A 25,376-nucleotide genomic window follows, 5' to 3' on the forward strand; every position below is an offset into this window, starting at 1 on the left:
GTTTTTTTTAATTTCTTTCTCTTTCTTCACAATTTTGTTGTGATTTTGAAATGTGCATTTCTAATTTAGTAGTGCAAACATTAAACAAATTGTCAATACGCCCCGTTGACGATGTCCTGCGTACTCCACTGCGGGAGCGAGCGGGACAGCAGCAGGTGCGCTTAGGGGTGCGTTGAGTGGGTAGCGGCGGCTTGCGCTTCGGCTGCTTTTCCGAGCTTTCGAGCGAGCTTTTCCTCCGCCGCGTCGCCTGACGGACATTCATAATGGCGTCCGTCGATACCGCTGGCAAACAGTTCTCAACGCGCAGCGCCCCAGTGAAGTTTGTGGCAGCGCACCAAGAGCTCACACAAAAGTAATAACTAAAACTACAAGCGGAAGGAAAGCACAACAATCTCCGCAGGAGGGGCACAATTACACACGGAGCAGGATTAAGGAAAACAAATTGCAGCCACCACCAAGTCAGTTTTCCAGCCGAGTAACTTGATCCTGGTTCCACTCGAAGGCGAACAAAACACTGAGAGTGCAGTGAAGCGCGGCGCCTATTTTCGTCACCCCATCAGCCCTTAATAGCCCCACCAAAGGACACCCCCCGAGCTGCCAGCGTTGCCCCATCGTCACCAGGAGCTAGGAGCCAGGAGAAACCCAGGAGAAACAAGGCGCTCAATCTGAACTCCATGGCAGCAGCCGCATGGAGCTGGCTGTTGGCCCCATTCCTGCTCCTCCACTTGGCCAGTGCGGGAGCGGGAGGAGGAGCAGGCGGTGTCGGACTGAGCGGTCCGTCCGTGTTCACCAGCTCCTTCCTGGTGCGCTTCCGGCGCGGAGTGGCCAACGGGTTCGCCCATGAAGTGGCCGACAAGTACGGCTTCGAAAACCTAGGCCCGGTAAGTGGACTCTGTGAAAAATCAATGATTATACTGCCGACGGCCGGGTCTTTGAGGCAGGTTGCCAGCGTTTCAGGTTGACAGGCGTTAATTGTGATTGCTCGTGGGCCGCTCATGCTTCTGTGTCTCCGTGTCTGAGTGTTTGTGTGATTGTGTGAATGAGCGTTTATGTGGGTGACAGGAGCGTGCCCAAATTCACACTGGCTTTTTGCCGCCGTTTTCGGCTATGGCATTGGCCAACTTCCGTCGGCAGAGCGGAGTTTCCGTTGCATACTGCTAGGCGCAAATTTGCGCATTGCATGCTAAACAGCGATTGCATTCGAGCCAAGGTCAAAGTGGCGAAAATAAACTTCTACACATAGTCCCACATGGGGGGGAAATAGCATCATTATAGGTCGGTAATTTCACTCTAAATTATCTTCTGTTTGCGACATGCTGACCTGTTTTTAACACTGGTGAAAATAAATTAAAAAACACTAGATTGAACTTTATCCCATTAATCCCAATCTCTAATTATGTAAACAAAATTTAAAATTTATCCATAACAAAATTATTCCTTCCCTTATAGCTTCTGTTTATCATTTAAAATTTAAATAAAATCTTACAAGAAATTAAGCGATTTTTGAAACAACGATTTATAGATTTTTAAATTTAAATAAATTTAAATCCTTAGTACTGATGCATTGAACAATAGATATTTCTCAAAGTATATTCAAATAAAGGGAAAAGCAGCGCAGTTATAATTTGTTCAAATATTGTTCCAGTGGGATTTATGTGATTTAGTAGTATGAATCGGCTTAATTATATCCTTACTGCATTAGAAACACAAACCTGGGAAACAAGTTTGCGTAGGAACGGTCAGACAGACATCTCTAAATCGACTCTCCTAGTGATACAGATCAATAATATATGGATACTTTATAGGGTCGGAAATGTCTCTTTAACTGCGTTGCAAATGTTTATTAAATTTACATTATTACTACAGCAATTTGCTTTCCGCACTACTTAAACTTTTAATTGAAATAACATACGTGTTGCGGTAACCATATTTATTTATTCTCAGTGCAAGGCTAGTAAGTGTTCTATAATCCCGACAGCATTGCGATCCTACTGGGACCATGTTATGCGGCTGGCATCCGTCAAAGTTATGCATTGCCCAATCCTGTCAGCGGTTGACAGCTATGACGCGCACTTGTTGCACGGCCACAGATTAGGTAAATGTATCACTCGGTGATTGCAGGATTAATGCGAATTCCAGAGAAGAGCAGACGCAATTAATTATGTACATCAATAACAACTAGAGTGCGATTGGACCAACTGTTAGGGGAACAGGGGACAAGAGGGTCGACAAAGGCAGGCGCTAGAACCAATTAACTCGCCTACTTCTTGGTAAGTGGATATCCAACCATCACCTGAGGCCCCACCTCCACGTTCCTTCAACTGGGAGATGTCCTTGTTAGCCGCTGGCTCTATTGCGACATCGATGCTGTTTGCAATGGCGCAATCTCATCCGCCCCCATCCGCAGCAAAGCTGATTGCTTGCCATAGTTGCCATGGACACTGCACAAGCGTATACACGAGTCCTGTTCCAGGACTAATTGCCTCGGAATGATTTTCTTTGGAAAAAGGAGTCGTAAAGCAATCTTAAAAAATGGCTGTTGAACTTTTCCCCTTAGCAATCGCAATTAAGCATAAGTATTTTCTCTCCAATTATTTTGTTGTCGAGCCTCTGGTAAATATTTATTGATTTCGTTATTCCCCACTCTAATCCCAAAAGTATTTCCTATCAGAACTAATTGATTTTCCTGGTCGACGTTTTAAAAATAGGCACCCGACAAATGGCAGCCTGTTGGCCTTTCTGTCGGACTTCGAACTTGATTTTAGATAATTGCCAAAAATCCCATGGCACTGCGTGGGTGTGGTCCTTGTAATAAAATTGCGGCACATGTAGAAGTAACAAAAAACAACGAAAAAACTCGATTGAAATCTGTTGCTTTTACGTCAAACGCTATCGCCGCATACAAATCAAAATGTATCCCAAACCGAATGTGGGTGCTTACCCAGGGCAAACTCACGGAGGGACCGGGAACACACTTTTGCTCTCATTCCAATCGATATTGCGTATACGCCGCATCTTATCTGTGGGACTTTGACGATGACTGTGTTTAGATTTCATTGCCTTTGATGTTACGACCTTATCGGTAGTAAAACGTTAGACTCAGTCAGCTATTGCCGTGCAAATCTAAATAAATCTCGTTCCCCGCTGATTGTAATTGCTGGCCCACAATTTAAATAAGAATCTGTCGAAGGCCAAGAAAGCGAAAGTCAATTTCGTGCTCAAGTAAATACATATGCTTGCCTACTGCCCACGCAGGATTTCTGCCCACGCAGTTGTTGGGTTTAATATGAGCAGCCCTGCAATATTATGCCCAGTGGTTGGTCTAGAATGATTTCCAAAGTTTTGGCTAATGCCACAAAGCGGCACGTTGTCTTTGCAATGATTAAAAGTTTACCAACGACCAGGCTTTGAGCCTTTGAGCATGCATAGTGTGCATGTGTTGCTTTGTGTGTACTAACTTTAAAAGCTAACAAACTCACCTGTGAGTGAGCTATGCCCTCCCGACCGCCGCCTCTCTTCTGAGCCGCTTGTCGTCATTGTCGGGCTGTGAGCCAAATCCTTGCATAAGGCGTTAAGTCAGGACTCCCTTTGACGTGGCCAGCGGCAACAGGCGTTAGTTATAAGCCTCCTTCCCTTTGCCGTCTGGTGTTGCTGTTTGAAAATCTCTCTTAAGTCCCCAGAACAGCAGCAACAATGGGGATTGCAGCTATGTTAGGTTGTAGGTAGCTTCTTACCATAACGTTTATGAACCAACGGGGAAAAATGAAGAAAATTGTATTTCCTAAAACAAAAGTGAATTTTAAAAAGTCACTTAAATTGTTAAATTGCAGTTTTAGTTAATTTTTAAAAGGCAAATGTAAGCGTAAAATAAAAATTGCAGTTTTTTGTCTTAAACAAAAACCAAATAAATAAGACTTTTACAATAACAATTATATGACATAGATAAAAGTAAACTTAAAGTAATATATCTAAAAGTTACAATGGGTTCATACTTAATATGTCATTGATTTTAGTTCTGTCCTTCTTAGAGCACCTCATTTCTCAAGTATTTGCTTCGCTTAAGCTTGTCCTACATCTGTCCGAAGTCTTTGACTCTGTCAACGCTCATCTACTATGCATAGTTTCATATTCCTCATAAATTATGCAAGAGTGCCAACGATGCCAACGAGTGCCCGTAGTTGGCCTGCATATCCGCAACTTACTGCGGAATAGCGAACTTCCCATGGCCACAAAAAAACCAAAACGTATTTTGTTGCGGACGGGAAGAGTTGATCTGCGAAGACAAATGTACCAATGACTTTGCGGTTGGACTTTGGCACATTCGTCTCCGTTTGCTTATCGCTGGCTGTTTTCCTTTCATTTATTATGCAAAATGAAAAACGAGTCTACAAATTCGGTGCTCGCTCGCCCAGATGGTTGCAAATTAAAGGCACGGACATTTGTAACCCAAGGCTAGCATATGTTGGCAAATACAAGACAAACAAAGGAGGCACAGGCCAGTGAAACTGCTGGACAAACAGAGACGCAGCTGGAGTTCAAGATGCCTGGCCTGGGCAAAGGTTCGCAGGGTGAGGCCCCGAAAACCACAGGCACACACTTTGCCCACTTGCACACAATGCCTTATCACGTATACGCAGTGTTGTGGGCCAAGTCCAGGCGCATTATTTATTTATTTTTAGCCCTGGAAAGCAGCTCGATAGTCCTTTGTCGGACAAAGACTGCCTTTTGTCGGGGCCCGATCACAACAATTTCTCACAAATGGATATTTTAAATACAACAATTGGCTAAAAGTAGTTTTGTCTGGTTGTTTTGCTCATATTAGGGATACAAATAAACAATGTTGGCAAATGCAACCTTTTTTTAAATACGATTGAACAGTATTTTTTATAAACAGTTCTGATTTAAGTAAAAGCCGAATGTGTGCTCCTTACACTATTTTAAATTAAGGACGCACACTAGCAAAACTTTATGGACAGGATATAATGAAAGGAGCAACATGAAAGTGCCATCCACTCTAAACTTTTAATATAACAAGTTATTTTTGCTTTTAAAGTTGCAATTCAATTCAATCAAAGTTACTTTGACATATTTTCTTGCGATTTTGATCACACTAAAGGATTGACAGTAGCTTAATAGCTTTACCAAAGCCACCTCACCTTAAACAGGTAACTTATTACACTTCCCTGTGAAAATGTGACGATGGAAGCCCAACATCTGGCAAATATTTGCCAGTTTTTCGTTTGAATTTTGGGATATGGTTACGCAACCTAGGCCAACGTCAGTCCCTGGGTATATCATTTGGTAAATATGTTTTTAACTATTAATATCATATTCAGAGTGGGGCAGGGATTCGTTAGGCACTAATGCTAATTAAAAAGTTTTTGGGTCTCACAAAAAGTGTCACCGAGCTTTAACTAGTTAAGCTCGGTGGCTGCTCAACTTTTCTCGATGTTTTGAACGGATATTCATTTGGTGGGGGAAAAAGGGGAGGCACTAAAAATAGACAAGTTGTAAACAAGCTGCCTGGCTCAGTGTGGATCAGCTCTTATAATGGAACCAATGGACCGTGCTCCTGGGTTCGCACAGATGTCTCTGTCGGACAGGTGTCGCTAATGCGCACTCCTGCTCCTGCTCCTGCTCCTGATTTGGCTCCTTTCGAGCGTCCTTGGCTGTCGGCCTGCCGTTGCGACTAAACAATTTAATAAATCAACACTCGATTCAAAGTTTTGTCAAATATTTTGGCCTCAACAAAGGCAAATACTTCGAGTGCCACAAAAACGAAACCGAGGCAAGCACAAAGGCAAAACGTGCCGCTTGTTTTTTTGTAAATAATTAAAAAACTTTTCGGCACCTCACTCCCAAAGCGTCTGCACTTGATAAACGAGTGTGTGAATAACACAATACATAATTACATTTTTGCAGGTCGGACTTTTGCGTGTGCACGCCTGCGAATGTCAAAGGTCAGTTGGTAGAAGTTTTGTTTGCCATGCGGCAAATTTCGTTTCGATGAAATTAGATGAAAATCTTAAAATTTAATTAGCCAACTGCCAGCTGGCATGGCTGCAAACAATGTCGGGTCGCCAGTGTTTGCTTTGAGAAATCGCTCATACGCAATGTCTGCCCAGAGCTGGCATGTCAATGTCAACAGAGCGCAGCAGATAATTATGTTCTGTGCCGGCGGCCAAGCTGCCAAGCTGCCTCTGCCCTGCTCCGAATAGGAAAGCGTCTTAAGAGCTTACAGAGGGTCGGGTCGCACTCTAGTACCATTTCCTTGCTTTTAATTGCGTTGCCCTTACATTTGACCCAGATGCAAAAAGAGTCCAAATGCATCGTGATTTGTTTCAGCTTCCTTTAGCAACTGCAGCTTTAATTCATTTTTATAACGTGGCAGCAAAGCTCAGTGAAAGTAGAAGAAGTTTAATTCAATTCGAGAAACGTTTGCCATTGAGCCAGCCAGCAAATCAAATGCCACAAGTACGGGCACATGCCAAAAGCCTCAATCAAAGCTTATTAGTCGCGTTGTGCGCAGCTGTTTGTTTTTGCCGCATCCTGCTGAATTATTCACGAGTCCCGGCCAGGACACTCATTTGCATTTCTCCAATTTGCCACCTGCCATCGAGGTCTTCTAATTTTAGGGCTCTGTAAATTTGCATGCCATTTATTGACGACTGGATTTGTGCGGATCGCCAAGCTGTCAATCTAAACACGCTTATTTGCATTGTTTTGCCGCTTTTTCGCATTTTTGAATGGAATAAAAGTGTCATTCCTGTCAGTGAAGGGAAAAAAACACTTGATGTTGCTTTTCTCTATACCATCACACTTTAATGCTATCGTTCGGGTTTCGATTTCAGCAGTCTGCACAAGTGATTTTCGCTTGCAGCAATAATTTATGCAAACACAATAGTGCAGTAACAAGCCCAACCATTATTGATTGATTAATTAATAGGAATGGGAGAGGGTTTGCGATGGAGCTGCCATTTTTCCTAATTAGCGACGTTGCACTGCGAATCGCGAACAAATTTATCACATTGTAACCCGACTGCTATCTATATTATGTGTATGCCAGTAGTTATTAACGGCTAATGCCACTAGAAAAATTGGCCAGCTTCTGATAAAGTGACTGCGCCTGCCCTTGATAAACGGCTGCTGCTGACGTCGGTTAACTTAACCGGGCCATTGACTAACTGAGCGGATAAATTGATGAATGGTTTTTCCTCGACCGTTCAAAAAGCGGATACAAATGAAATGCGAATGTTGCGTAATGTATTTCATCTGAGATCAGTTCGTATATGCTCTTGCTCACTTTTCACATGAGTTGGGTGACAAATAATGAGGGATGTTTCCAGAAATTCATAAAATTCTTAATAAGAAAAGCATCTACCTTGTAATGTGATGGTATGCAGCTGTATGCAATAAACGCAACACTCCTTTGAACGGTGTTAAGCCGATTATTTAAAATATACCTAATACTTGTTAAGCTTAAAGAGTAAACCAAAAATGTGTATAGCTTACATAGCTATTTTTATAAAGCTTTCATTGCTCAAAGTATATGCAGCTTTCGGAATTTGGAGTATGAAAATGCTAATGCATGCTAATAATAAATTCTCTTTTCTTCTGCTATACATATATTAATATGGTTGCAATGCCTAAATAAATAAATATTTTATAAGCTCTTAAAGGGAATTTAAAAAGCAATTTTGCTTGCTCAACTTGTTGAATGCCCACCACAGTGTGTACTGCTGCCGGCTGACCGAACAAGAATTCGATTAAGGTAAACAAAGAGAGCTGTATTAACAAGTTAAAGTCCCCATTGTGTGCATACTTTGAGCTCCAAAGCACACAAACGCCCATCCACTCATCCGCCCACTGTTGTGTGCTATTTATGCAGCCCCTGTGAAATATCTGCGGCATAAATACATGGTCGTGCATATCTGGAAGCTGTCAGTGTCATGCACAGCGCTGCTGCTGATATTTTAGCTTTTTCAGCGAGTTTTTCACTCACCTTTCGTGCATTGGCGCGGGCCGAGTGAAAATCCATAAATTTCTGATGTTGACGGTCCTGGAGAGATGACGTGCCACGGTTCAGGCGACCTATGGTGGCCATTATCCAGCGGCGAGCGCCCACATTCCGACTAGTGAGTGATGTAACTACACAGCTGTTGTTCCTTTGGCAGACAAAAAGTACGGAGGCTGTCGAGCAACAAGTGGCGTAGATGTCAACGGCTTCTCGTTAGTAAATTTGCTATTTAAATGCGGCAGCCAACTAATTATAGACACCATTTTGGCAGGCTAAGAGTGAGCGAGCCATTGCTGCCATACGCAAAAAAATGAAACGTGTGGGCGCTGTTGAGCTTAAATAACTCACACACTGAGACAAAAAGGGGTGGTGAACAGCTGCCATTTTGTGTACGGCTTCTGGCGCTGTCCTTACTTTATTTTAGCCACACCGTCTGCCAGCCCCGTTATCACCCAATGTGTCACATTATATTTATAATGGCAAGCCATACGCACACATCCCTGGACAGACACAATGGCAGCTATATTGCTACATTAGATGTCGTGCTTTGTTGCTCTTAATATTTGTGTTCTGCTCCTCCCACATACTATATATGTACATCGTACATGCATATATCCCTCGCTGGAGGTTTTGTTTTTACTTTTACTTTTACTTATACTTTCACTTGCTTCCCACTGTCAAGCTCCATATGTTGTGTTTATGAAGAAGAATCCGCAAATTATGCGGGGATATCTAAAAATATGCAAGCAATTTAGCGGCATGTGGTCGGCCAGATTAGTTAATTCGCTGCCATTGTTCATGTGGGCGCTCAAAATCGCCCACTGTACGTATACGCAATGCTATCGTTATCTACATTTTCGCGTTCGCTGTTTTTCTCCGTGAGCAACATGCTTAGGAAGTCCATTAAACTGGCATTGGCCAAACAGCCAGTTGGCCAGCTGTTGCAATACCCATTGAGTAATTTACACACGAATTAACAGGGCATAAAAATAGCCAAACTGCCCCGTCCACCCACTTTTCGCATTGTCAAACTGTCGACGAACTGTGATTGACAGCAGTCAACGGATTGATGGCCCTCGAACTTCGCGGCTTGTCTGTGTTGTTTCCCTGCTTACTTATGCGCGGCACTTGGCGCCTAAGTAAACCAGTGGTGTCCCATTTGCACCCTCACCCCATCTCCAGTCGTCCAGTTTCGGCGGTGAAGGGTGGAGCCCTTTATTGACTGGTGGTGCCGTGGCAGTCGCTGACGTGGCTGGCTAGGAATTTATCAATTTGTGACATAAAGTCTGTAAATGAAAACCGAATTCGAGTCAAACAATTTGGGGAATATTTGTGAAAGATGTATACAGAGAAATCGGGATATTTTTTCATATCTTAATGCAGAAAAAAAGTAAAGGCCTCAAATAATAATTCATGAAAAGTCTTTGAACTTTTGGTTTATAGTTTTAAACTAAATCTTCTTAGCCGAACTGAAATTTTTTATCTAAAACAGATAAATTAACTTAATTAAAATAAATAAAATTACACAATACAAAATTGTTCAGTGTAGCTGTTATTAATACTTGAAAATTATTAAACACTTTCAACGCCTACACAAAATTACGCATTTTCGGCTGATCAAAGAACATTCCGCCATTCCTTCGACCCGTTTTGTCGACCCTGGCCAAAGTTTTGAGGCCGAATTGAAAATGTTCAGACAGCGGTCAGAGAAGCCATAAACGACATAGCAGGCAAACCAGTAGAAAGCATCTTTCCTTATACATATTTAATTTTAATGCTGCTGCGAAACAGGAGAGAATCCTTAAAACGGCCGCGTTGGCGGGTTTTGCATAAGCCCACGTTGATGGGTTGCAAGACCTTTGTTTAGTCACTCGATGGAAAGGTTTATACAATTAACCACGTGTGCTTAGCACTCCTTCCGCAAAGCTTTTCAAGCCTGCATTCTTTTCATTTTCATTTGGTTAATGAGTGGAGTTATAAGAATAGATTCACAGTCCGCTGGTTCCTGGCAAATTGATGGCATTGTCATCGCCAATAGCATTAATATTAATGCTCCGTTATTGAGGCGCTTTTACACGAATTATGAATTGATAGCAGAAGCACTCAACGCCGCACAGCTCCTAATTAATCACGATGTAAGCCTGAATTATGCAGGACGTCAGTCGCTCGTCCAAAAAGGCGATAGCTAAACGATGCCCAGCAGCTGGTCGAGTGTCCAATAACTTAGAGATGAGCAACATGTTGCAGGCGGATCAAAGAACGCACACTGGGAGAATCCAAGTGGATAATCAATGGTCTGCTTCCTTTTTTTTAATTTTATAAGGTTTGGTTTTTAGGTATTTTAACAGGACTTAATCAGCATAAATGTTTATTTCTATTGTGTTAAAATTAGTCTGGATAAAGGAACTCTTGCTACTTTTTAAATATAAATGTGTCAGAATTTTGCAATTGTTGAGTATGCAAAATTTATTCGCGAGGTTTCCCTTCAGACTCCGAGTCAAAAATATTGACTTAAGATGATTTTTAAGTGTAGACCAAAAATAGTGGACCATTCCCAAGGGCGGCCTGCCATTGGCCAAGTGAAAGTGGGTTCGGCCCGAAGGCCCGGCACGTATCCTGTGGAAACTCGAGATGCCTTTCACTGAAATTGCAGTGGGGAAAAACGGAAAATTACTGGCTTGGTCTTGGCCAAGCTACTGGCACTCAATTTACCAAAGCCAATTAACGATGATGATGTTGGAGTTGCTGCTCCTGCTCTTGCTCCTGCTCCTGCTTCTGTTGCAGCGCATGATGATTATGACTGGCAATTTAGAGCACAATTATGGGCACACACACTATAAGAGAATGTGTGAGGAATAGCTGGGGCCAAACTCAATTAGAGCGCAATTACGGGTAACGCTTCTAGGCGCAAAACAAGCAGGGCATTAATGTGTTTTCCTCAATTAAAATGCCACAGCATCTAATGAAATGTTGCCTTACACTCTGGACTCTTTACAGCTGGTCGGCGCCGACGGACACGAGTATCATTTCAAGCACCGGACCCTGCCCCACGCCCGTTCCAGGAGGAGTCTGACGCACACACGGGCCCTCAAGAGCCATCCAGCGGTGAGTAGGTGGCAATGCCGTGAATTCCTCTCAAGGCCGAAAGGGAAACTGCACACAGCCTGCCACACTTATTGCTAGTTCACGCGAAAATAAGGTAGAAACGTGCTCAATGCATCGGAATGCATACAGACAGGAAATTAAATATTCATTGGGTACTTTGAAAAATGTTCACAAACTGTTTCCTTACAATTCGAAGGTCAGCATGATTTGTTTGTAAAGTATTTCAAGTCTTAATAATAATTATCATAGTTAGTCAATAATTGGTATAATGAGAAAGTGAATTTATAAAGTGCATTAAAGGAATTTTTGAATTATTAATTTACCGTAATTGCTTACTAAAAATTCCTATTATTTAGTAAAAATATTTAAGTACAGTTGTTTTCTTTTTCTCCTGGATAGATAGTTTTTAACTATCCAGTAAGATACGTTTTCTGAGCTTAAAGCCCACTTAGTTTAGACTATTTTGTTAAGAATTAAGCCAGGAAAATAAGGATTATATTTTTAAACAGATAACTTTATGCTCGGTGTAAGTAGGTTGGCACTTAACATTGTTTGTTGCTCGTACAAATGCCAAATGCCAGAGTTCATGCCCCAAGTTCCCAAAATTGTTTGCACCGGACATTGATTATCGTTCTGCATAACGGACATCGATTGCATTGCGATTGGATGTGCATTTGTCCATTTGTCCACCGGACTGGAACGTGCCAGCGGGCCATTGTCGGTAATCGGCGTGCCAAATGCAAAATACAAACAGAGGGTGCACTGGGCAGGACAATATGGAAATTGGCATGGAAACTAGGTCGTTTCGTTCTTGTTCGCAGCTGTTTGTACAGCTTTAGAGTGACAGCCACACACGCATAGCAATGACCCGCATGCTAGGCACTTACATAGAGTTCGGCCTCTATGACAAATGGGCCCCAACCCCTTTGTGGTTACCATTCCGACCTTAACACTAATGGAATACCCATTCTGTAGGTGCACACGGCCGTGCAACAGCCGGGATTCAAGCGGGTTAAACGGGGTCTGCGGCCGGCAGTGCCCGCCATTCACGGCATGAAGTTCGACCTGAAAGTGGGCGAGGCCAACCGGATTGAGGAGGAGCCTACCGACCCGTACTTCCCCATGCAGTGGTACCTAAAAAACACCGGACAGAACGGCGGCAAGGTGCGGCTTGATCTGAACGTGCAGGCCGCCTGGGCCCAGGGCATAACCGGGAAGAACGTGACGACGGCCATCATGGACGATGGTGAGTATTTTAATTTCGGAATGGCCACATGAAATCCAATCGACTGGTTTATCAACTTTTCATTTTATTTCATTTGCTGGCCAGGCGTGGACTACATGCATCCGGATCTGAAATTTAATTATGTGAGTACTGCGAACCCCACACACGAAAAGCTGGAAACCATTTCAATTAACTCTGACCGTTGCGAGCTTTTAATTAAATTCTGGATTACTGCACATATCAGTCGCAAATGTGGAGATATTCATAGCCAACAATTGCTGGATTGAGGTTTTATATATATACGATTTAATTTAGCCTCTGAGCTTCTCAACAACAGACTGTTGAAACCCTAATGGGAATAAAAAGTTTGCGGGAAATTGAAGCTGAAAGCGTAAACTTTTCCTGACATTAAAACTTTCCACCATCATTATTGTCAAAGTGGCTCACTGCCATGCAAATTTAATCAGCTCTACCGAATGGTCTAGAGACTAGCAGAAACCAAATATACATGCTACGAAATAAATTGAACAATTTTCCCCAAAGCTTACCGCACACTCTGTTCACATGTGTAGCCGATTTTTATACGGATTCACCTACTCTTTTTCAGAACGCCGAGGCCAGCTATGACTTTAGCAGTAACGATCCCTTTCCGTATCCCCGGTACACCGACGACTGGTTCAACAGGTAAGCGCATTCCCTTGGCCAGGATTCGCAGAAAATGCCCTTGCTAGCAAACTGGAATTCATGATTTAACTGGAATTTAGAAGCTGCCCTTTCTTCTGTTCTGCACAGCAAACTTTTAGTAATTGAAATTCAGTTGTGGCATTAAGAGCTATTTGCTGTTGAGACCCGAGAATTTCATTCATTAAGCACCTTCGCTGCTCAATTGCTAGTTTGTTTGCTGTGCGTCGGCTAATAAAACGCACTGCTTAATGGATGGAAAATCGTCTGTAAATGTTTAACCCCCACTGTCTTTTGCAGCCATGGAACTCGCTGTGCCGGCGAGGTGGCTGCTGCCAGAGATAATGGAATTTGCGGCGTTGGCGTTGCTTATGACAGCAAAATCGCAGGTAAGTGGCTTTGGTAAATCCCTCTGAATAAATATATATGCGTTTACGCGAGGTCCTGACCTTGAAAGTTTTGGGCTGATAAATCGCATTAGGCATACGCAGCGTAATCCGCGAAAAGCAGGCTGATTCAATTGGCAGCTACACATAGATATGTGCGTTATTAAAAGGAAAGTTCATGGAGCGCGTTCAGTCATTGTAAATTGTAAATTGAGTTTCCAAAAATATGTCACACGAGCTGGGGAAATTCGCGCTTTTTCCCAGGTGAATTGGAAGGCAACAAGTGTGGTCGCAAATCCGGGGCTGTTATCTGTCATTTTTATCGCCCGCCAGGGAGAAATCATGTGAAAAATCGGGAAAAATTTCGAGCAAGCACAGGCGGAGCCGGAAAATGCAGTGCAATTTTTACGATCGCCATAAAACGCCAAGTGAAAGTGGTGGGGGGCGGGGGTCGTATAAATATTGATTTATAATTTCCGCCATTAGATTTAATGCATACTTATCGCCCGCTCCGCAGGAATTCGCATGCTGGATCAGCCGTACATGACGGACCTAATCGAGGCCAACTCCATGGGCCACGAGCCGCACAAAATCCACATCTACAGTGCCTCCTGGGGTCCCACTGACGACGGCAAGACGGTCGATGGACCCCGGAACGCCACCATGCGGGCGATAGTCCAGGGCGTCAATGAGGTATGGATGAACTGGGTTCAGTCCCCGGAATTTATGGCTAATCTTTCTCGCCACCCGCAGGGTCGAAATGGCCTGGGCAACATCTACGTTTGGGCCTCCGGCGACGGCGGCGAGGAGGACGACTGCAACTGCGACGGCTACGCCGCCTCCATGTGGACCATTTCCATTAACAGTGCCATTAACGACGGCCAGAACGCCCACTACGACGAGAGCTGCAGCTCCACGCTGGCGTCCACGTTCAGCAACGGTGCCAAGGACCCCAACACGGGCGTTGCCACAACGGACCTCTACGGCAAGTGTACGACCACCCACTCGGGAACCAGTGCGGCGGCACCCGAAGCAGCGGGCGTCTTTGCCCTGGCCCTGGAGGCCAAGTGAGTAATCCTGCCCCCCCCCCTAAAATTGATACACTTTAAAGCTAGTGGACCCCAAAAAGTCTTCAACCATCCCGAATTAGGTAAAAGCGAATGCAAGCTAGTTATCCTGTTAAAGTAATCCTTGAAAGAAAAAAGATAAGAACATGCTTCGAATTGTTTTCAATTTATTAAAACCGTATTCTTAAGATTTTTTAAGTAAAGGTAAAGTAAGTAAATTACTATCTTCCATATATTATTTACTAACCATACTGCTTAGATTCTCAAACACGTTTAATTTACACCTTAATACATTGAAACCATATTTTAAAAATTAAAAACAAAAAAAAACATTTCAAAATTTTACTCTTAACTGAACCACAAATTAGCTACAATTGTGTGCTCAGTTTAATAAAATATTTGTCATCTTTTATTAAATACTGACTTTTATTGAAAAATAAATATAACATATATTGTTTGTAGCTGATCTTGCTTTTAATAAATTTCTTTAAATAAAATTATTTCAGACTAGAAATGCCATAGGTTACTTTTTGCAAAAGGTGCAAAATGCCGTATCCTTTTTGCCAGTGCACTTTTTTTTGACAATTTATGTATTTATGCTAATCCCACCTCAACCTACGCATCCTTTCAGTCCGCAGCTGACTTGGCGCGACATCCAGCATCTGACGGTGCTGACGTCGAAGCGCAACTCGCTGTTCGATGCCAAGAACCGCTTCCACTGGACAATGAACGGCGTGGGCCTGGAGTTCAACCACCTCTTCGGATTTGGCGTCCTGGATGCTGGGGCCATGGTCACGCTGTCCAAGCAGTGGCATGCAGTGCCACCTCGATACCATTGTGAGGCGGGCGAGCTTACCCAGCCACAGTGAGTAAATTGCGGACTATATCCTGGCCTAAACCAGCTTAACCTCTTGTTGCCCGCTGTTCCAGGGCCATCGTCATGGGTCGCTCGCTCTTTTGGGAGATCAAAACCGATGCCTGCAAGGGCACTGACACGGAGGTCAACTACTTGGAGCATGTCCAGGCGGTGATCTCGGCGAATGCCTCTCGACGAGGAGACCTAGAGCTGTTCCTTACATCGCCCATGGGAACCAAGTAAGTGTCTTTGTTAGAAATTAAATGAAAGTCTTACAGGGGCGTATTGAGATTCGCGTTCGGGAGTGGCCTTTAAATGATTAAATACATTTGAAACCCAAACCATTTTTAAAAAGTTTTTTATTCGCATGACTTTTTGTTGAATTTAACTAGATTTAAGCTATCATGATATTATTTTTGGCGAATTTAATCTGTTTGAAATCAATTTAATTACAAAGCATCTTAACTTGCGTATTTTCTGAGGTCATAAAATGATTATTTTTAAATCTTTTTATTACTCTTTTTTCATAAAAATATACACATAAAATTAAAGTCGATTTGTTTCCCAACAGATCAATGATTTTGTCGCGCCGCGCCAACGATGACGATCACCGCGATGGCTTCACCAAATGGCCCTTCATGACCACCCACTCGTGGGGGGAGTATCCGCAGGGCACCTGGAAACTAGAGGTAGTAAACGATCTACTCGATTTGTCCAATGTCACTAAACTAATCCTTAAACAGGCACGCTTCAACTCGCCGCAAACCCGGCACGGCAATCTGCTGGAATGGTCCTTGGTGCTCCATGGCACCAAGGAGGCGCCCTACCGCACCCTGCACCCCTCCTCGCCGCACTCCAAGCTGGCCATCGTGAAGAAGGCGCACGAGGACAAGAAGATGAAGTAGAGGGGGTCGGGTGCAGATAAACATCCGCGTAGCGACGTCCATTAGGCAGCTTGGCGTTTTATCAACGAGTTTAGTGTGAGGTTCAATAAAAGTGCTGGCTGTGTTTTATTTTGGAATAGGATTGATTGAGATTAAACAATTGATTTCATTGCGTTTTTCCTCTTTGTAATTTCGAATATTTGCCATTCGCGTTAAATCTGTCGAACTGTAAGTTCGTTTAAGCAAAGAACGTTGTTTATCGCTTTCATTTGTGTAATTAGTTTTCCTTTTTGGCGAGCTAGCGCCCAGGGTGCCACAAAAGCCATTCGATATCATTTTATTTGCGGTTTAAACTATTTCTGGAAATTGCAAAGCGCACATTTACCGAAGAAGAAAAGGAATACAAAATCCAGCACTCAACTTTATGACCTGTTGAGTGTCCCGGATAACTATGTAGTGAATGTCAATGATAAACCACAATATTAGAACAGGTATAGGAGGTATTCGAATGCGTGGCAAGGCGATAGTGCGGGAAATAGAGATATAAACAAGATTTAGAACAAAGAAGAAAAAATAAAAAAGAACCCAGGATAAACCCTATGTAAATGTGTAATATCTATATGTATACATACCCTATCTTTAACTGCGTCCTATGCCGTTAGACTCTTAATTCTATCTAGTATAAAATACAAACTAAACAAAGTATTTACATGTATTTTAAAGCTACGTCCTTTGTTTAACATACTATATACTTGTATACACTAATATACCTACATGGATATACATATGTACTTAAAGGAAACTTAGCAAAAACATAAAATGTTAATCCCATTAATGCGGAACAAATTTGTCACTTCACTTTGGTTGCAAGCCGAACTCTGCTTTTATTTCGCGACTCGTACGTGTGAAATGCATTTACATACATAGTTTTCCTTTCAGTTTCTTTCGGGGGCCAAAAAACCACAACATAGTAACATTAATGGTGTGAAACCGGATTCACAAGCGATTGTAACGTAAAACGGTGCGAGTGTTATGTAAAAACATAAACAAATGTTAAAGTACAAGTGCAGAGCCTATATTGGTGAGCAGAGAGTTTAGCACGTAACGTCAGATACAGATTCAGATTGTTTTACCTAGTCTAATAACTGAGATATAGCGCATTGTTAAAGTTTGTCGATAATGTGCGAGAGAAATGAATATAATTATATATACAGAACCATATTTGAAGTATATACATGTGTAATTATTAACCAAAAACCACATGCAGAGGTGTTGGCGGAATCTGTGGCATAACCATTATATACATACACCGAATATTTACTAAATATGCATAATTGTATGATACATATATACCAAAAGAATAAACGCAAAATGTATCTTATGTGGATGTTAAGTTGATCTTTAATGTTGTAGATACAAAGCAGTAGCTCACAGTAGATGCACCATACCACTCAAAACAATATCAATATGTGTGAATGCTCGATGTTCAGTGCATCAAACAGCGATATATAATTGCATACCTAATTTTTCTCCATAGCGCTCAATTTGCTTTTGTCTTTTGGTGCGGTTTTGCCATTTCCATGTAATTAAACAGACAGAGAATTTAATTTTGTAAATAAAAGTTAAGAAAAAACGGATTTAATGTGTTTGGTTGTGTGGGAACTTGTGACTTATGTGAATTTTCTCTGTACCATGAACAATTTTTTCCAAATATTCGAAACGGGTTTCCAACATTGCGAATATATTTTATAAGGTATTTTACAAGAATTTGGTAATTTTCTGTTTTTTTTTTTTTGAGTGCAAGTGTGTATGCTTTAAAGCTTCATTTTATGCTTTTCTACACGCGCTGCTTGTGTACAGGGAACTCTCCAAAAGTAACTTACAAGCTTTCAATAATTTCATGTTCAAACTTTCTGTACAAAGCTTATTTATACAAAGGAGTTCCTTTAGAGCTTTTTCCCATTGGACCCTGCTGGGGAATCAAATGACCACACTTTATATACGTTTTCTTTATATCAAGAACGTCAATTAATTATGAAACACTATTTTGGCCATGTCCCGGACACGCTTTCAAAATATAATTAATGAAAGCCAATTAATATGCCAGAACGAGCATGTAAAAGCTGCAGGATGTGGGGTTACGGGATTACTGCCCTGCTGAGGCTCACTATACGAAAAAATTGTATTTAATATGACGCAATATCTGGGAAATATTTAATAGCTTTTTCATTTCGTATCTATTTAATTGCCGGTGATTTATAGGTTTCCCACTCAACGTATATTCTAATATGGGCAATGCTAAATTTGCACTATTGTGTGAAAAAGGGCAACAGTTTTAATTGTTGACTCAACTAATTGCGCGATATCCGCCTAGAAGTCGGTTTCTTGGCGGGCGTGTCCTGCCGGCTTTTTGCTGCTCCGTTTGTTTGTAGCCGGAAATATTTATTAACTAGAAATTGCATAGCACAAAGGCAACAAGCAGGCCGCTGGAAGGAAGGAAATGGGCAAACATGTGACGCACCCCCAGGAGCAAATACATAAGCACACACACACACACACAGCAAGCGACGCGATGGCGTATACACAACGCAACGTGTCGAATACGTGTTGTTTTTAGGCCTTCATAAATCATCCGACTGCGGGCATATGATAAATTGTCATACTAATTGTTTTTGGCGTCCAAGACAGGCCGCGTAGAAACGTGGCCACAAGAAAAGGCAGGTCCGAGTTGTTCTCTTAGTCGTGTTCTTTAGAATATCCGGTGTGAGCCATTTTCCAGGCCATTGCTCCCTGTCAAATATCGCACATCATTTGGCATTTCAGTTTTGCAATTCAGCAATGGAGTAACTTTAAATCCCCCATAAATGCAGAGGCCTCTGGAACCATCAATCATAATTAGCAGGCGATATCATGGGCCCATCGATGGCCACGATGGTCAAGGGCGTTTGTCACAAAACAAGATAACAAAAAATGAGATGTAACTGGGAAGCTATTTGGTTACATGGTAACAAGTTTTTGATTTATGACACATTTATAGTGACAACTTGCCCGCTTTTGGGCCAGTTGGGCGTCGCCAGCGTCCTCTTTCCCAAAAACAGCTTCCCGGGAGCAACAGGTTTTGGCATTTGCCGTCGTCGTCGTCGTCGTCGTCGTCGTCGTTTCTGTTTCTGTTACTCTTGCTCTTGACCACTTTCTTTTCGCTCGGACATGTCTGCGGGACAAACAAAGTGTTTGACACTTTAATGAACTGCCAGGGGTCGCGTGTGTGAGCAGTTCATTAATATTAATGCCCCGGGTGCTCTGTTTTCGGTTTTCTGTTTTCTGTTTTCTGCTTTCTTGCTGGAACTTGTTTGCTTGCAAAATTCGTAGAGCAATGCGCTCTGGGCCAGACACAAATGTCAATTGCCGGCTATTAGCTTATATTTGGTAATTGCTCTTTAATTCAGCACCCTGTCTCGATAATTCTGTAATGTGTAGTCCCTAATTGTGTGTAATAACGGTCTGCTGACCTTTGCCCACTTTTGGGGTAGATACCACATACCAGATACCAGATACCGGCCGATCTGTTCCTTTTAATGCTGTCATGATTTGTGTTTTTGGCGCCCCACCTAATGGCCCCGATTATCTGACGGTAATAGCTGTTGCTGCCGCCCCTGGGGAATTGGTGTGTGTACCGCCTGCCGTTGCTGCTGATGTCATGATTTATTACCAGTGCCTCAAGTCCCGCGCACACGTGCCCTAAAAAAATTTTAATTAACAAAACAGTCGCACGGCCAATCACTGCGATTGGTCCTATAAATAAATCTTATCATCCTACGACTTTTGACGTTGCCAAATTGTTACTGTCATTGTTTGGCCGTAGTTCTGTTTGTCTTTTGTGCAAAGATAAACAGTAAACAAGGGCCCCATCACCAGAACAACGAACAACGAACTACGAACAACAGGAATCCCGGCAACCCAGCCGAACTGATACCTTCTTTGGCTCCGGGCAGTTTGTTTACTTACGGACACACAGCTTTTTGCGGGTGTCATTGTCAATAGGCTGATAGGTTTTTACTCCTCCTTCCCCAAAACTTCCTCCTGAAGCACCTTTCGTGGCCCCCAACTCCTGCTTGGTAACAAATTAAATGAATTCGTCGGTGCCAATGGGCAAAATGATTAAATTAGAAGAGCCTTTTGCTCGGTTTCCCCTCGAGGCGGTTCCAGGATTTCATTTGGCCTTTAACAAATTATGCATATTTATAAATGTAAACTAGCCCCTGGCCACTGGTCACTCGGAGTTGCCCACGTCCACGGCTCAGGATGATGGGCAGCCGTCGGCAGCTGTAGTCAGCCCTGATGTATGACTCCTCATTATGCGCATAAATGGACATTGTTTGGGCCTGGCCGAGAAGTCTGGCCTGTTGCTCCTGGCCATAGGTTGTCGACCAGGGCCAGCTCAGCCTGTCTGATGGAATGTTTTGGGGATTTAGGCCTATAAATCTGAACCACACAATGCCGTGCACCGAGCGGAAAACTCATAACCCTACACGTGCTCATTGAGAATGTATTTATAAGCAATCTGATATCTTTGCAAACCCTTTTTTAATTCAAACGTTTAAATAAATTGTGATTATGTCAAAGATAATGGCATATAACAGTGCCAAGAAGATATATATATCCCTAAAAAATACTTTTAAGAACTTTTTCGTATTTATGAAAGCCTCTTGCCCACTCTAATCACATCTTAAAGTTTCAGTAAATCAATTTGGCATACATTTTCAAGAACCGGTGATTGTCGTTAAGTTAAATTCATAATTTGAGATATTGTATATATAAGACGGTTAGCTATCAGAACTTTTTTCGGTGTGTATCTTTACTAGTTTGTGATGAATTCAATTGGTAGCTCGAACGTTGGTCAGACCGCCTTATCAATTAGAGCATATCGTAGGCATCACCCACACAACGACCATAAACACTCTCGAGATTTATGTGCAACAATCAGAACAATTAACCGGCCCAGAAACTGTTCAGCCGCAGGAAGTGAGACTGTGTGTGTCTATTTATTGCTAAATATTGTTTATGCATGTGTCTTGCCTGTGTACCATTCATACCTAATTAAAGGCAGTAGTTGTTGTCCAGAACCAGGAAAACCATTGCTCGGGTAAACAGAGGCAATGTGTGAAGATTTCTTGGCCAGCTTGGGAAATATTCCCTTATTGAGCTTGGCTCTTTGGCCAAATAGACAAACACTATGCAGCCACTGTTGCTGTCGATACTCAAGCGATGACTGACGATATTGATGGACTCTATGATGAGGTTAAAAGCGAGCTTTGAACTGGGTTCATAACATGCCGCAAAAAAAATGCAAAATCGCAATCGCTCGGCTAATTAATTAATTATGCACATTTTGCACAGTTGTTGTGGCGAAAAGCGGCTTTGATGTCCGACCGCTCAAACACGAGTAGTTCCGCAGATTTATGTAAGACAAGCAACGCCCTTAGGTTGCATGGTCGCCAAAACAGGTTGAGTGCCGAACCCAAGTCCCGTAACCCGAGACGGGGTTTTGTGTCAACGCTTAAAAGCTCATTTATCTCCGATTAACCATTGACTGTTGCCAATGCGCGCATGCGCAGCTCGAGAGTTGCAGCAACCGCAGATGAAACGGAAACCGATGCGATCGCGATCCCGATAGCCAAGTCAAATCAAAAAACGCTGGCACATTGCAAGCCCATCATTTGTCATATTTCCAATTTCCCATTTGGCGAGCTCGTATAAATATCATCGGAATGCAAACGATAAACGTCAGTTAGCGAGCTTAAAGAGTGGTAAACGGATCCTCAGCACTAGCCATCAAATACTCCTGCCCAAGATGCGCGGATTCCTGGTAAGTAAATAAAGTTATGGAAAAACACTAAGTGAAAGTAAAACAAAGTTATTAAATTCAGTTCGAAAGTGAAAAGTTATTAGTGTTATAAAACGTTACGAGTGTTTAAGTGATTTATGTCTTTATTTGAATAGTACAAATAGTTAATCTATTTACAGCTAAAACAAGCTTTAAATTTAAAGAGCCATGAATCTAGAATTTTTCAAAATTCGAACAACCACTGATAAAGGATTGAATATATATACTTGAAGATTATTTTAACTGAAGAGTACTAAAATTACAACTTTTTTTGTATTTATACAGATAAATATATGTTACAAGTAAAATCCATTTAAACTGCCATACTAAACAGGATTATATATAATTTATTTATAACTCTCACAGTATATTGCGTGCTAATTTGTATTATTTTCTCAACTTTCAGTTACTTTGTTTCATCGCCTCCGTTTCGGCGGCCAAGCTGGGCTACAACTACCAAGCTGCTGCCAGCGACCGACGATTTGCCGGACTCATCGATGCCGAGGCCACAGGATTCAGTTCGACACCCACGCAGCAGCAGCAGCAACTGGTGCAGCAGGAATCGCAGCAGCAGCGGCAGCAGCAGCAGCAACAGATTCCCGCTGCTGCGGATGAGTTCAGCAAGGAGTTCTTCACTTACACCGCTCCCGAGGAGGAGTTTGCGGACCGCGAGGCCACCGAGCACATTGCCAGCATGCTAAAGCGCAACCTGCGCGTACTGTTCATCAAGTCGCCGGAGCACCAGGGTCTCACCAACGCTGCCCTCCAGTTGGCCAAGCAGGCCAGTGAGCAGCGAACGGCCATCTATGTGCTCAGCAAGCAGGCGGATATTGGCCAGCTGGCCCAGCGACTGGCCACTGAGAACCAGGCCCAGAGCCACAAGCCGGAGGTGCACTTCGTCAAGTATCGCACACCCGAGGACGCGGTGCGGGCCCAGCAGCTCATCCAGCAGCAGTTCGACTCCTTGGGCGGCAGTTCCCGCAGCTCCGACGAGGGTGTGGCACCCGTGCTGGACTTTAGCTCAGCGCCCGCTGCCATTAATGTCCAGGAGCAGAATGATGCCCAGAACCAGGTCCAGGCGGTCACGCCGCTCACGAAGTATTTGCCAGCGGCACTGCTGCGCAGCAAATAGACAAAGTAAATTATGTTAATAAACTTAAGTCCTTAGTATAAATCCTAGAAATACAAGAAATGATACAGAAATTAAATGCTTTTTACTTAAAGTTTTGCAGAAGTGTAACCCATATGAGTAAACTGTCGCCTTGGTCAAAAATTGTGTTTTTTTAAATCCAAGGTAAAACCACAACTGCTTTCGAGGAATACATCAATTACCGAAACTGAAAGGTACTGTAAATATGTTAGTAAAATAGCTTATATGTCAAATTAGTTTTGACCAGCAAACAGCAGTCCTTTAAATTCAGACGTACAATTACCAAGTTGTTTTAACATTTAATTCAGATTATTATTCAGATTATTATAACATTTTTGAAAAACTATTGCTTAGTTATCTTCATTAATTTTAAATCACTAGAAAAATTGCCTAAAAAGTGTCAATTAATTATTATGCTTTAGTTCTAACCCAGTAAAAGAGAAACTCTGTGGACCAAAAACCTTAATACGACTAAACGAGCTGAATAACTGAAGTTTGCCCTTTTAGCGCTGTTAAATTGAGAAAGAAAAAGAAACTGGAATGTCATCGACAGACGCTTAACCACGAGCACTGACAGCTTTAACGTGAAACTTTAAAGGCGATTATCTTGCGAATACAATATGCAGCAAGGGGCAGGAACCAGCTGGTTTCCTCCCAGCCACTTCCTGGCCACTCAAGGACCCTCCCCCGTCGAGCATTGTTGCCGGTGGCCAGGGAGATCCTGTCATGTGCCTTACTTTTCCTTGCCCTTCTTTAGTGCGAGGACGTCGAGAACGATTCTGATTCCTATCTTGCATGTTCCTGTCATATTTCATACTTTAAGTGCCCCCGGGCAGATGGCAACCAGCCCCCATACTCATGAATAATTTATTAATATAATAATAATTTCGAGTATTGAAAACAATTTACAGTTTCCCATGCTAATGGAGGGCCCCAGGGTCAAGGATTGATAAAATATAAAAAATGTCCTGTCGTTAGGGCTAATTAGAGGGCCGTCTAGCCGCGACAGGCAGGTGAAATAGGTAAAACACATACGGCCTGGTTTGAATTTCAAATGCGTGTTTATTTATGGCCAAGACGTTTTTTTTCGACCAATTTCGCTTTAAGACACACATCCCAGGGTTTCACTCTCTGTTTATTTAGAAGGATTCAATAACAATTGCCGTGGGTCTGGCATTTGCTATATATGCGGTGGCGTAATTTCCAAGAAACGCGATATAAAAGCACTCAACAAACACTCAAAAAAGGAGCGGAGTGCTCGTAGAAATAAAATGTACGGGCTATAACATGAAGTGCGGGAAAATGTCTGCCATTTGGCCTGGTCCAATGGGCCAGCGTCTATATTGTCTATATCGGATTAAAGCGAAATTCTTATTCAATTAATACAAATGACTGCTGCAGGATGGTCAGCGCCATGGCCATAACTTGCCCAAGGGGATTGGGGAAATGGTGGAGAAATTTTGTTTCCGCTTGCTTTTGCAATTTAATTAAACAAACAGTTGGCGCTGCGGTTGAGAGCAGCGGCAGGAGCAGCAGCAGAGCACATAGCACAGTATTGGCCACGGGGAAATGTAATTTGCAGAACGACAGCAACAACTACAATCGAAAGCTGCAAAAATTGCCAAGTGTCGACGTGTTGCCGACAGCTCTAATCCTTTGTGAAAAACTGCTATCGTTTTGGGTGCTCCGAGGGGTTTTTGCCTCTCTAAATTTAATTGTCCGGGGTTGAGGTTGCCTTCTGCGCCTGTCGGTGTTGCATATCGATTATTTTTAATTGCTCTTTGACATATCCCCAGTCCGCCCTTGGGGACATCTAAACAACTAATTAGTTCACCATGTGGGTTGGGCGATTTTAAAGAGTCCCGAGGGCAAAAAATCCATTCGAAGAGTGGCATTTAAGCCAACAAAGGACAACAGGCATCCGTACGTGCAAAGCCGTTGGCGTGTCCTGTCGCCTCCGACTTTCAGTCACTGCTTATGTCGTTTATGTGCCGAAAGCCTTCCCACAGCCAGCGAAAAAAGTGAGAAATGAGCAGCGAATTGAAGGGAAACGAAAGCGGAGTGGAAACCAGAAATCGGCAGGTCGCCGCATCATTCATTTTGGGCCAGCGGAAAAGTAAT

The 25,376-nt window shown here is 42.7% G+C and overlaps 2 protein-coding genes across 2 annotated transcripts; both read left to right on the forward strand.

Annotated features, from left to right (window-relative positions):
- The first annotated feature begins 270 nt into the window (after nt 1–270).
- LOC108148893 (neuroendocrine convertase 2) lies at nt 271–17,602 on the forward strand. The gene is made up of 12 exons (XM_017276203.2): nt 271–881; nt 11,015–11,122; nt 12,098–12,368; nt 12,453–12,490; nt 12,955–13,031; nt 13,329–13,417; nt 13,932–14,107; nt 14,168–14,481; nt 15,113–15,346; nt 15,412–15,576; nt 15,909–16,026; nt 16,081–17,602. The coding sequence occupies exons 1-12, from the start codon at nt 675–677 to the stop codon at nt 16,240–16,242; spliced, it is 1,959 nt and encodes a 652-aa protein (XP_017131692.1). The 5' UTR covers nt 271–674; the 3' UTR covers nt 16,243–17,602.
- Nucleotides 17,603–21,896: 4,294 nt separating this feature from the next.
- On the forward strand, nt 21,897–23,302 carry LOC108148569 (mediator of RNA polymerase II transcription subunit 15). Its single transcript, XM_017275615.2, has 2 exons — nt 21,897–22,087; nt 22,512–23,302. Exons 1-2 carry the CDS (start codon nt 22,073–22,075, stop codon nt 23,235–23,237), a joined length of 741 nt encoding a protein of 246 aa, XP_017131104.1. The 5' UTR covers nt 21,897–22,072; the 3' UTR covers nt 23,238–23,302.
- Nucleotides 23,303–25,376: the final 2,074 nt, after the last annotated feature.

Source organism: Drosophila elegans, unplaced genomic scaffold (assembly GCF_018152505.1).
Source record: "Drosophila elegans isolate 14027-0461.03 unplaced genomic scaffold, ASM1815250v1 contig_476, whole genome shotgun sequence".
NCBI classification, from domain to species: Eukaryota; Metazoa; Arthropoda; class Insecta; order Diptera; family Drosophilidae; genus Drosophila; species Drosophila elegans.

What these genes read in the sequence shown, in the direction of transcription:
- LOC108148893 (XM_017276203.2), top strand. Translation starts at nt 675, where the DNA reads ATGGCAGCAGCCGCATGGAGCTGGCTGTTGGCCCCATTCCTGCTCCTC. An exon ending in CGGATCTGAAATTTAATTAT is followed by an intron (nt 12,491 to 12,954) that starts GTGAGTACTGCG and finishes ACTCTTTTTCAG; the next exon opens with AACGCCGAGGCCAGCTATGA. An exon ending in GGCGAGCTTACCCAGCCACA is followed by an intron (nt 15,347 to 15,411) that starts GTGAGTAAATTG and finishes CCGCTGTTCCAG; the next exon opens with GGCCATCGTCATGGGTCGCT.